Source organism: Cygnus atratus, chromosome 5, assembly GCF_013377495.2.
Source record: "Cygnus atratus isolate AKBS03 ecotype Queensland, Australia chromosome 5, CAtr_DNAZoo_HiC_assembly, whole genome shotgun sequence".
NCBI classification, from domain to species: domain Eukaryota; kingdom Metazoa; phylum Chordata; class Aves; order Anseriformes; family Anatidae; genus Cygnus; species Cygnus atratus.
In genome coordinates, this window is record NC_066366.1 from 10,127,256 (window position 1) to 10,140,448 (window position 13,193).

Sequence of the window (13,193 nt, forward strand, 5' to 3'; positions counted from 1 at the left end):
GCCCCATGGCTCATGGAAACACCTTTCCCTGGAGGTGCTTATCTTTAATAAAAATCTCCACTGAATCCATGAGTTCAATCAGTCTCATATTACTGCATCACTCTTGGCCAATCGCGCTGGTCTGCTTGCACAGACAAATTTTCTTGGCTAGCTGCCACCTTCTTTCCATTTATGACAAGCATATTAATCACCCTCTGAATGGTGCGTGCTTCATCATCAGTGCACATCATAAATCACTGAGAGGTACTTTTGCATCTGGTTAACATTACACCTAAGGGCTTCACGCAGCACATTGCTGTCCCAGTCTACTTGGGCATCTTTCCTTCACTCACATCTTGTACCTTGACTGTGTTTTCCAAAAGGCTTCATAAATCAATTGTTTGTCTTTCAAAAGCTGCCCTATACTCTGCAGCACTTTTAATAGACTTCAAAATGATTCTCATTAATCCGGCTTCACTAAAAGGTTGGGTGACCAGTTATACAGCCTGAAGGAAATGGGAAAATATGACCAGTGAGGGAAAGAGAGGGCAGGATTCTCTCTTGAGCCCATGTGGGGTACAGAGAAGGTCAGACAGCTTAAAAAAGAGACCAGGTTTCTCTACTAAAACTCACTTTCAAGGAACATGATCTTAAATACAGTAGGACTTTCTCAAGAGTTCTAGCATATTTGCAGGAAATCTCTACAATGACGCAAGTTCTGGAATTGCTTTCCCACACCACAGGCTGGTTATCAGCCTGAAAACATACTATGACTAGGTCTGTTGTGGGGGGCAAAGGGGGTGTCTGTTTCACATATATTTCCTCTTTTTCCAAAATGCTCTATGCCTCATTTTCCCATCTAGTCCCCATTTCCCTGTAGTAGGGTGATGAGCAGTTTACAGACCCGGGGGTTCCCAGAATACGCATGAATGTTTGTTCAGCAGGAGGAGTGGGATGGCTGATGAGCAGGACAGCTGAATCACCTTCTTCTCCAAGTTTTTTATTAATTTAATCCTCGTTATTTTGCCAAAGACCAGAGGGACATGAATAGGAAAAGATCACTTTCAAAACTGAAATAATTATGAACACTTGATCATGTTGCTAAACATTTAGGCCCAATTCTGATATTCATAACAAATGCTTAAACAAAGTTTAACTTCATCAGTTTTCCTGCTATTCACTACTCCAAGAGGAATCAGGCTCAGAACTTCTTTGTTCCCTGTGCATCAGGAGGGAGGACTGAGTAAACTGAGCACGCACAACCTGAGTGTTGGGACTGGTGACTCAGTCTTGCAGAACAAGACAGAAGATTGAGAGTCTCAAGAAGCAGAAAACTTTTTGCCTTTGATGATATCAAAAATAGTGAAAACTTCTGTTCTTATTATTTTAAAATACTCCCCAAAGCACACTTAATCATGCATATAGAAAATCTTGTGTGATTTAAAGCTTTTTTAGCTTAAAAACTGTCAACATAGAAGGTTTTTTTTGTTTGTTTTTTTTTGAAATATCCTTCCTATTTTAGAAAAATTGGGTTAATAATCTGGAAAGAAAGCCAAAGGAATCATTTCATTTGTCAAAAATGGGGGTTTCAAAATGTGCTAATTCATTTCACTGTCATTTTAAATAGTACATGTAATGTATGAAAACAGTAACAGAAAATAAATAAACAAATCTTGATGAAGAAATCAGTTGAGAGTCTTCAAAAGAAAACTGTGAAAGCATGATATTTTTCAAGGGTTTAATTTTTCTGCTAGCTCTGTTCATTGCCTATTCCACATTATTCAACATTAAAGTACATTCAGGGTTGGAGATGGATGGTTTTATCACCTGAAGTCATTTTGTATGATCCTTCGGATTGCCTGAATCAATAGACTTTAGAATATAAGCATTGGTGTCAGTATATGGTGTAATCCCATCTCGGAAAGGCAATCAGGTTTTGCCATTGATTTCAATGGCAGAAAAGTTCTTCTCTCTTCAGCTAATGCTGCAGGAGGATGGAGTTATAATGAATCTACGTATGTCCTCAGTATCTGGCTTTTCTGAATTGTGCTCTTCCAGAAAGAGGAGGCTACGCTGATGGCAACATGTTCTCCAAATTCCCCCCCCAGCTAAGAAGCAGAAGGAAGGATTGAGGCAAGCATTTAGGCTGCACGCTGCCATCCCCGGAAAACATCCACCCCCTCAGTGAGTGCCACCATGCTCTCAAATGGAAGCACGTCTTTCTGCACAAGTGTTAAAGGAAATAAGGGAAGACAAAAACGATCAGAGTGGAGAACCGGAGCCTGGTGAGTTTTTCCTCTTAAGAAAAGGAAAGGAGGGCTCCGTTTGTCAGCGTACTGATGCTGCTGCAGTTAACAGTAGCAAATGCCAACAAAGAGCAGTAGGCAGCCAGAAACTGTGCAGGAAAGGAGGAGTGTGAGAGAGGAGAAGCTGGAAACTGTGTAGATGGAGCAAATATTTCTGCTGTTCGGAGATGTCTGAGCGACTAGTGCACTGGTCGGCATGGCTAGCCGTTGTCCATATGGAGAGGCAAACCCTATGGAGATGAGTCCTGTGAACAGTATCCAAGATGGCATCTGCATTTCAACAAAACCTGTCTCTTTTTCTGTCCAAATGCAGAGACATAAAGCATGCTGATTCCACTTTACCTGACAGAAGTCTGCTCTCTGCATTGCAGCTAGCATGTACATCCTATGGGTGGTCATATCTGTATTGCCAGTTTTGAGAAGAGACTTATGGTAGGACTGGCTTCATTTTTTTTTATTTTTTTGACATTTCACTGGCAAATCACGATTTTCTGATTAAAATTAACATTAAAATTAGCATTAAAATTAACAGAAAAATTCCTATCTGCTTCTTTGGATTGGCCTTGCCTTTGGATTGGCCCTGCCACAGCAACTCTGGGACCATTTCAGCACTCTTTAAAAAGCAACAAAGAATGTGTTCTTTGAAGACATCGATCCTGTAGCATTTGCTTTTCCTGTGCTAAATAATGTCAACCCTTTTCCAGGATACAGGCTTAATTATAAAGCTTCTGAATGACTGAGAATTTTGTGTAGTTGTGCACAAATAACTGGCATTTATTTTTAATTAAGAAACTCACCACGACAGTTTTCTAGGAAGTTGCAATTGTTCCTTCCACAAATGAAACTGACAGTACCTAGCCCAGCATTTGCCCCATCCTCATCATACACACTAAGCTTTTTCACAAAAGTGCTTACTCCTGCGACTGTCCTTGTGCCCAGGAATGAGTTAGGTCCCTGGAAACAAGGGATGCATGAGTAAATCACTGGTGGTATGTGCAGGAGAAGGGAGGCTGCTCTGTGCACAGGGAGGTGTGGGGTTATGCTGGATGGACGTGTGAAGCAGAGTTTACCCTTGCACTGGAAGTGAAGCAAATGCTCCGAACGCTTTCTTTGCATTTAATTTCTTCCAGCTGCAAAAGTAGAAGGAAGCCTGCTTTTCCCTCCTCCTCAGAATCAACCTCTTGGATGCCCCATTTCAGTTCCTGTCTTAACTGCTAATAAAATTGGCTCCTCTCTCCTAGGCATGGGAGACTTGCTGACAGACTAGCACTTACACTTAAAGGCTTATACACATCTGAGTATTAACAAGTGTCCATGTTTCTTTACATGGCCTGGCTTCAAGCCTGTCTCTTGCCTCAGTTTTCTGTCTTCTCCAGTTCCTGAGCCATTACACCTCCATTTATTCACCCTCCCCCTTTTGAAAATAAGGTTGTTAATAAGGACTTCATAGTTCCTTGCTAAAATCAGTTCCCTGTAAAGTTCAGCAGATAACTTTAGCACTTGGAACTTACAGAAAAAGTACAAAGCAGGTTTCTTTCTGTGTTGACCCTCTATGCGTGTCACCTCTTTGAACTCCAGTCACAGTAGTGACCACATTAACTGTATCATTTTACCAGGGAGAGTACGTTCATTTGATGAAGAAGTTGAATGTTGTTCATTGATACATGGCAGCTTGGCACATTATGGCATCCTCTAATTAAAACATGAGTCATCATGACAGGCTCGTTGTAGCCACAGAACAATTTGATATTTTGACGAGTGCCCAACAACAATGTAATGAAAAAGCATTGAGCAGCTTATTGCTGAACCATGAAACACACAGGATCTCATTGTTCTCTCTCTCAGAGCAGGAGATTTTTCTATTCATAAATCTTTGTGAAAATCCCTTTATGATGGTATAACAGACTGTTCCATTAAAAAATGGAAGAAGAAAAAAAAAAAGAGTGCTGGAAGGTTTGCTTTTTCCTAAGAGAACACCCCAGACACACCCCACGGGATCATCTGTCATTGTTCCTTTGGCATGAACCTACACACACCAGCTTCAGTGGCATTGAAGTGGCAGGAAACATCATTAACAAAGGGTGCTTTGAGTTCTTGGCCAAGATACAAGGAATATTTCTTGCAATGTTCATGCAGTTTGGGGTCTGGGCACGTGCACCTCACACTCTGCAGCATCTTGGGAGGATGCTCTGGAGGCATACGAATTGCATTTCTATTTGGGAACCAGAAGCCCATGCAAGGAAGACTGTTAGCAGATGAATGGAAGTGTGACCTGGCACCTAGGATTCAGTGTCTGCTAGTACTGCCACTTCTGAGGAAGCCAAAAAAGCTGTCATGATACAGAAGCAATGCTATGTGAAAGGGGAAAAAGCAGGGAATCCTTCCTGATTGTAATATACTCATAGCTTGCTTACAGCAGCACGATGTCTAGACACCTTGCAGCACAGAAATGCTGGTACTGCTAGCGGTCGCAAAAATAACAATTGCCATCATATATATGGTGAGCTGTATTTTTGTAAACCTCTTGGCCCACCTACTGCAGCAACTTTTTTAAATCTGGATTTCATAGTGAAATTTTGAATTCTTGGCCACATTGGAAAATGGTAGCAAAATTTTCATCAGTATAGATGGACCCAGGATTTTAGCTGAAGAATAATATAGAGACTACAACCAAAAAACAGGCTCAACCATACCATGATTGTTTGCTGTCACTGCTAATATGATAATGTCAACAGAAATGTTTATTCGAGAGAACCCAAGAGCAAGAACATCTGTTGTGATGAGGCTCTAGCAAGGCAGAGAATCCAGCCTTCAGTTTCTCATACTAAAATGTTCTCTTTGGAGTATTTCTATTCCTCCTCTGGAAACATTAAAAGAGCCACCTAGCATGCAGCCCATGCTTCTTGAACATAGGCCTCCTGTTACATTGCTGCAAGAACTATTTGAGACAAATTAGTAAAAGCCATCAGCACAAGAGATGCATGTGGCCAGGGGCAATCTGATACAGAACTTTTCCACTGTCACTTTTCATTGCTGCAGACGGTATGGTCCAGATACCTAGCCACATCAAGCATTTCAAATGCACTCTGGAATAGAAAGAACACGGTGGCAGTGTTTAAAAGGCTCATTTATGTAATGTCTCTTGACTAGAGAAGTAGTTCTGCTGTCCTGTACATCATTCAGGGTGAAAATACACTGCTGAATTCCCTTTCTGTCTGGCTGTAAAATGGCGGGCCACTGGGAACACCAGGTGCTTGCATTTCTTTGTTGTAGCAAACAGTGCTCCTGCTGCAATGCCTACAGACAGTTATGGTGTGTGCCTGGAAGGAATACCTGGAACAGAGCAGGGACATTTGGAAATCACAACAAGATAATACTGTGCTTGTTTTTTTCCCTCTTCCTTTTGTCTGTCCATCCATCACACTGAGGCTGTGTAAATGAGCTCTGGGAGAAGGAAAGCTCTGGTGAGGAGCGATGCTTCAGCGTTACAATCAGCTGAGCGACCCACAGTGGTGCTTCACCGAGGCTGCTTCAGATGTGCACCATGTGAAGAGCACCAGAAGGCAGGGGTTTGCTTATGGTGTGTGGAGGGAGTGCCCGCCTTGTGGGAAGCGAGGGCTCACAGCACACTGTTGGAGCATGGGCTGTGTAGGCATTAGGGTGTACACAGCTCAATACAGACAGCTGAAAAAACTGTACACTGTGATAACTCTCATAGACTTCATCCATTCTTACAGTAGCACATACGTAAGTAGAAACAGGTCTTGTATGTATTTGCAGCTCAATTTGTAACCATGGGACTTGTAGATCTAATTAATTCTTTAGCTGCTCTGCTTCCATAGCAAACCAGCTTTATTGCTTGACTGTCCCACCTTTTGTTGTTTGGCCTTTGAACACAGCAATTTAAACATGGCTGGCTAAAGGTGTCATTCAGAGGAGTTTGTATTTCAAGTAACTCCATGGTCTTTTACAGCAATTGCCCTGTCTTTGGGCTGCACACATCTATATCAGAGCCTGATACCAAGAGAACAATGATCATCCTGAAAAGAGCCATCATGCAGACAAACATTACCATTTAAAAGCAAGAGCACCTGTGCTTTTAGTTTAATACCTTCATTACTGCCTACATCTTCAGATTAAATTACATAATATATTAAAAAGCCACCTGAGTTTAAATCTCTCTTTATTTCTCCTTAGGCTAGATAGATATGTAACATTTGACCACAGAATTACTGAGGTTTCTATTCATTTCTGGCAGCAACCATTCAGCTAATGCACAGGATTGCTAAGTAATAGCTGTGGGCCTTTGGACCATCAAATGAGAAAGCTCAGTCAGGCAGCAGTTCGAATACAAATGTGTTTCTGACTAGTTAACAGTATTGCTGAGGAGTTAAGGAAGAGTCATACACTTACTAAATGTTTTAGGTTGACTCATTTCTGACTGAGAAAGCATAGTCACTGGTTGCTGCAGGGGAATGTGCATATGTGCCTTCCAAAAATTGATATGGCTGCTGAATTTCACATCCTACTCAGCTCCCAGCAGATTTCTCAGTACACATGCTTATGTAAAAAAAAAAAAAACCTTCCTGAGCTGCATCTGAATGATGTAAGTGTTGGGTAGGGACAAGTAATTATTTAAAACCAGAACAAGATTTAATTTAGCTCTTTCTTTTTAAGGACACCAAGACTATGCTGCAGAATTGTGATGACCCCGAGTAGGCAGGAGGACAGACAAGAAACAGTAGCCGTGACTGAATGACGTTACATTACAAAGTTATTTCCAGAATATTTGAATCGTTGATACAGTAATGGTCATTTTTTCTCCCTTCACTGCCTCCCCTCTGTATAGGGAAGGAAGCATTTTGATGTGTTAGTCCTTTGTTTGGGCTGCATTAGCCCTCTTAATCCCATCTCTTTGCTATACCAGAGGTTTGGGACACCCCCCCCCCCCCCGACCCAGCTTCATGTAGTAGCCTGTTACTCTAACAGTAGCCTGTTACTCTAGCTTTAGTTACATCTGGGACTTGCAGGAGTTGCCAGTGGTAGAGTTGTGCTGACCTGAAGGTATTTTCACTGTCACTACCAGAAATGTAGGTTTTCTTTAATTTTTGAACAATTTGAGGAATGTTAGACAAGACATTTTAATTGTTGCAGAGCCCGTGCTTCTGAAACAAACATGAAATGTGCAGATTTCAAATTCTGGGATACCATTTCTTCCAAGGCTTGCTTTTTGTTTTTCTAATAATCTACTGGTGAATGGGGTTACTTATATAGTCCTACAAAAACAGAAATATGCAGTGTACAAGATAGACAGAAATGCACGTGTTCAAAACCTTTCTTCCATTTCAGTACTCTCTACCATTTTGCATAGCACAAATAGGAGCTTATTTTTAGAAAGACCCTTTAATATGTGTAGCTGACAATACTGAGCAAACTAAATGCCACCAACCACCAAACACTGCTGTTCATTTATAGTACAAAAGAAATGAAGTTAAGACTTCATAAGGGTAACTATAATTTTTGATCATGAGGACAAACAGATATGTTCCAGGATTTGTGGATATCTGACAAATTATCATGCCATTCTTATAAAATACAATTGTTTTTGGATGAAAATCATAGCCTCAATTAAATGTCCTTACCCATTTGCCACAGGTTTCAGTGTGGGCAATGAGCCCGCCTCCAAGAGCAAATCTTGAATTTGCCTGAAAGCTTTTAACATTTCTATAAAGCACGAATATCCCCTATGTCCTGCAGAGCAACAGCACCTCCCTTTGTCTTTTTTTTTTCCTAATCAGTTTTCTTTTCCCATCTTTCTTAATTATTCCTATTGATACCTAATTAAGTAACCTATCACACCTCAGTAACAAACAATGGTGATAGCATAATACATAATTACACCTTGCCTACTTTTTTTTTTTTTTTTAGTGCAGATTAAACTGTTTTGTTCATCTCACACATTTCTTTCATGTGATTGTCTTAAATTATTTTTTTAAAGTTCAAAAGAAAGCAACTTACTATGTCTGGAAGGTGGTGGTGTTGCCAGAGTTTTGATAATGTGGTTAACAAGTTCCGGTGCTAACTAGTGATGGCAAGTGATTCATTGTGATTTAACTCCAAGTCCCACACCAGTGCCACAATTAAGTTTTAAAAAGAAGGTAAACCATGTAGAGGTATCTATGAACATTAAGACTTGACCAATACCTTGAAAAAATCTTGAGCTCTATTGTACTCTCCAGTATACATCCTCCAAGCTATCTAAGCACACGTGAACCACTCACGCTGCGTGTGAAAAATGTGTGCGTGACTGAGAGCTTGAGGAGAAGCCACCTCACGTCCTGACATCAGGAAAATAAAAACTGTATCCAAAGAATGAAGGAAAAAGTAGCCTGGATGAAAAATGAGTGTAGGTTACCATGCTGTTTGTACCATATCTTGAGGAAGATGCAAGTACTCCATCTTGTTCACTGAATTGTGGCCTTCTAACATAAGGAATTTGGGAAGCTACAATCACTCATGAGGTAGCATAGCTATCATATACACATGCTATCTCAGCTGACGTGCATTTCTTACAATATATGCAGAACTTAGTACATATTTCTCTCAGTAACTAGTTTCTTAACAAAACATTCAGTTGGAAGATGATAACCAGATGTAGACTTTCTTACCATTTTTTTTTTTTTTTTTTACTCAGACCACTGCAGGAAACCTGTACACAGCATCCAAATATCCTGCAATGAGTTGAACAAATCTTTATGAATACTCTTCTCCATGAGGCTCTCAGGGCATTTAACTTGCTGAATTCTTGATTTTTTTAAAAAAAATCAAAAAAACAAGTTGACAGCATATTAAAAATAAACACTGCTTTATTCGCAAGGTTTAAATCTTATTAAATGTACATATATAAGTTAGCTGAATGCAATGTTTAAAAAATTACCCCAACATTAGTGTATCATATATCAGCAACATACTTCGACAGAAATGCCACTCTGATTACATGACGGTACAAGTCAAAACAAGCAGTACACACAGAACAGTACTGAAGTCCACGTATTTCCACTCTTTCCATTGCCTCAACCTGATAGTCTTACATAAAAAAGTAAAAACATAACAAAATCTTCTAGAAATAAACAGTATAGTGTTTTGTAGTAGCACTCATTTTGCAGTCATTTGCTTAGATCATACTACACAATCTAATGTATAAATACTAAATTTCAACTGGAAGAAAAAATTCCCTGATTGTATTACACTTGAAAGACCAATTTTATTTTCTAGCTAACTCTAATGAAGCAATCTACTGTAGCTTTAACTACAGTAGTTCCAACACAGAAGTAGCTTTGCTTTGGTTAAAGGACACTTTTAGATACATATTTTAAACACATCAAAACCAAATATTCTAACAGTAAGAACAAGCACAGCCCCAAACTGCCCAGACCGTTTTTTCTTATTTTGTCACTTTTCAAGAACACTTCAGGAAATATGTATACATGGACCATTATAATCCTAATCGTGCTAATAATCTTTTGTCAAAATACTGCTTAATGACAAGTAAAGGCAAATGATGACATAAATAGGTGTTAGATTTTCTGACATTATCTCTTAATATGACAACACATTTTCTCTTTAACAGTTTCTGTTATACTGACAAATAACGTTACGGAGTGTCATGATATATTTTTAGATACATATATTTTAAATAAGTAGATCCCAGATATTTTTTTACTTCTTATTGCATGATACAACATACGCAGAACATGTTTCAATAGCATCAAATAGGAAGTGATGTCAAAAAACAAAATTGAAAGAAGCAAGAAGTGGGGGCCCAAACATGAAATCAAATTCAAGGTCTGCACATGGGGCTTCTGCATCTCTCTGCTATATGTATCCCAAACTACGCTACTTCCTTGTTTTCCTCCATCTTGCTTTTAAATAGCAAGAATCATTCACAATGCAGCTATTTTGCTGACAACTTTTCAAGTGTAGTACATGAGGACACTTTATTACAGGATCTGAAGAAACTCATGTTCCGTATGCAGGAATAGTGCATCTAATGCTAATTGTTTCAGATCTGCTTTCAGCTTCAATCAGATCTGTACATTTTGCATAGAACTGTCATTTTGCATCTCATCACCTATTTGAAACAACTGTTTGCATTGCTAACAGTAAAAAAAAAAAAAGTCTAAATTAAGCAGTTTAGTTAACTGTATAGATGTAAGAAGCAGGAAAGTGCTAACATTATATAAATCCACGTGTCACATACGTAATTATGGTGAATGATACTCTTCTTTGGCTTACACATTAAGCAGCAGAGATAGCTTATTTAAACATGCATTCCTGCAGTATATCCATTTCTTCAAATGTATATGAATATTCAAGAACATGGTCAGTTCATCATAAACATGAATTGCCAATATGTGTGATTTATCAAGCAAACTTACAGAACAATGCTGAATAACTTACAGAAAAGTAGAGAAATGTACATCTGCTTCAACTCCTTGACTGGCAGCCAAACCAGGTGATGTTTGTTCGAGGTAGGCACTTCAATGTTAGAACTTTTGCTAGTTATAACAGTTCCACTGAAGACACTAATTTAAAACTCTCTTAAAACATTAAGATTACTAGCCAAAATATTTCAAGACACAGGCTAGGTCTCCTAAAATGAAATATGGGAACCGTAGGTTGTGGATCTAGTAAACAGTACATAATTTAGCTGATATCAAATACAAATCTATCTGATTTTTTTTTTCTTGTACACTTGCAAGGAAGTATAACTTTCAAAGTGCAAATATTAACATCTTTGATCTCTCTAGCCAGTGTATTTCAGCATGAGAGAGCTCAACAGTCTGGTGCTAGTTTACCTAAGCAGTCTAGGTATGAACTGTTTCCTGTGAACGGTCTGCGTGGCACTAACACACAGAAGCGTGCCAAGGCAGGCATTGTTTGGCTAACGCTATAGTTACGTGTGCAGGTTCACAGTATCATGATGCCTGCAAGCACACTTAGGAAATGCACATTTCCACATAGTGATCATCTTCACATCTTTTGCCAAATGCAAATAAACAAGGCACTAAGCGTGGAGGCGTTGATATGTTTTAAATATACAGCAAAATCATCAAAATGCATAACTGCTTAAAAGTATAAGCCGAGGGCACATTCATATACAGGTTGTAGCTACTTTGCACAAGTATTTATCTATTTATAACCTTAATAACTTTGTAGAAAAATCCCATGACAAAACAGAAAACAATTCCTTCCTGAAGATTAAAAAGAAAGATTCCTATGTGTAAGGACAGGAACAATGTAAACAAAGTACATGGCATTCTTAAAATCTTTTGAATATGAATCCTAACCTCTGAACAATCATGTAGCTTGATCAGCTAGTGTGGCAGTCCAGCCCCCAGTCCACTGCACTCTGAAGTCATACTCTGTGGCATGGATCAAGCACAGACGTATCGTTTTAAAACCACACCTTTTGTTAACATTCACAAAAATGGGAAGAATGTAAACAAAGGAGCAGTTTTGGCCAACACTTATGCCAAGCAAATTCTTCCAATGGCAATTTTTGAGATGGAGAAATAAGTTAGCCGCATTTCTCCAAATTGTACACATCTTTTAGAAAACACTTTAAATAGAGGGTTCCACAAAATCTGCATTTAAAGAGCAAACTCTTTGGCAGATGTTATCTTAATTAATATAAATTATGGCGTTTTTTTTTCCTTCACTAATAGATATTAACTGAATTCTGTGCCCTAAAATAATTCCAAGTGGAATTAAGCCAGTATATCTTAAAAACAACAATAACAAAAATCCTTCTAAAAAGCATACAGAAGTTCAAAGCTAGGAACAAATGTTTTGTAAGACCTAGTTGATACAAAAAAGCCCCAAACCCCAACCCAAACCTTTTATCAGGACTTATCAACTGTCTGATTTTAAATGATCATGTCACGAAGTCATCCTTCTCAGCCTTTTCCACAGCAGGAATCCTCTATGATATCCTGTTCATTCAGCTGGGATACAGCCTCAAAGTTTGCATTTAGCAGTACAGGAAGGGCTTGGTGGTAATGACCGTATGATATCCTGTGAGCCCTTTTAGCGTAACGCTCCCTGTATTGGGAACCTAGATTCTAGGATTACATGATTATTTGAAGTGATGGGTAAATAGAGAACAGTGCCCAAGTCTTACAGTTAAATAGATTTACTAAACCTAGGATGCTCAGTACAACTTTTAAAGAAAAGTCTGAAATCTTTGGACTGAAAGCAAAGGGTTGAACCTGTCCTATAGCTTTCAAGTTGATGCATACTGAGCAAACCACAGATAAAGAAGCTAAAATGAGCTAAATCCCAAACAGTTGTATTTTCAACTACATTGCTCTGGATAACTCCATTTTCCCTTCTGTAGCAATGAACTCTTTTTCTGTGGCTCGTTTATCACCTTGACACAGTCTCTCCTTCAGTTTTTCAAGCTCATACTCATGTAGGATTTTCTGTGTTAAATACTTTTCACGTTTTATTTTGGCTTTCACATCTGCAGGGACATCAGGAATCATCCATGCTACAAAGAATTTGACGATGAATACAACGTGCTGCAAAAAATAACATTGTGTATATGAGATGTGCACAAAGATTAAAACATTTCCTGTTATACAGAAAATTTACTTCCAAACCATTTATGAATTAGCAAAGCCAACAGCAAAGTGTCAGGTTCTGAATTCCTAGCATCACTTTCTAATACCCATGTGTGCTTCGTTAGCTGTTTTTTACCCTACATAAACCACCACAAAACGCTTTTAGGATTTTCAATACAGATCAAATCTAGTAGTGTCCTTATCAGTTGTTTTTACTGCTCTTACTCTGAGGTTGACTTACTGATGTCAAAAGCCCTACTTAGACTATTCATTTAAGACGGGT

General features: G+C 38.9%; 1 protein-coding gene across 15 annotated transcripts in view; it reads right to left on the reverse strand.

Moving 5' to 3' along the window:
* Window positions 1-9,137: 9,137 nt before the first annotated feature.
* Window positions 9,138-13,193, reverse strand: part of ANO5 (anoctamin 5) — a 54,967-nt gene continuing 50,911 nt past the window's right edge. For all 15 annotated transcript variants that reach the window (XM_035550405.2, XM_035550408.2, XM_050711115.1 and 12 more), the window contains one exon: window positions 9,138-12,868. In XM_035550405.2, the coding sequence (XP_035406298.1) occupies window positions 12,647-12,868 (222 nt within the window). In that variant the 3' untranslated portion in view covers window positions 9,138-12,646. The remainder of the gene's footprint in view (window positions 12,869-13,193) is intronic.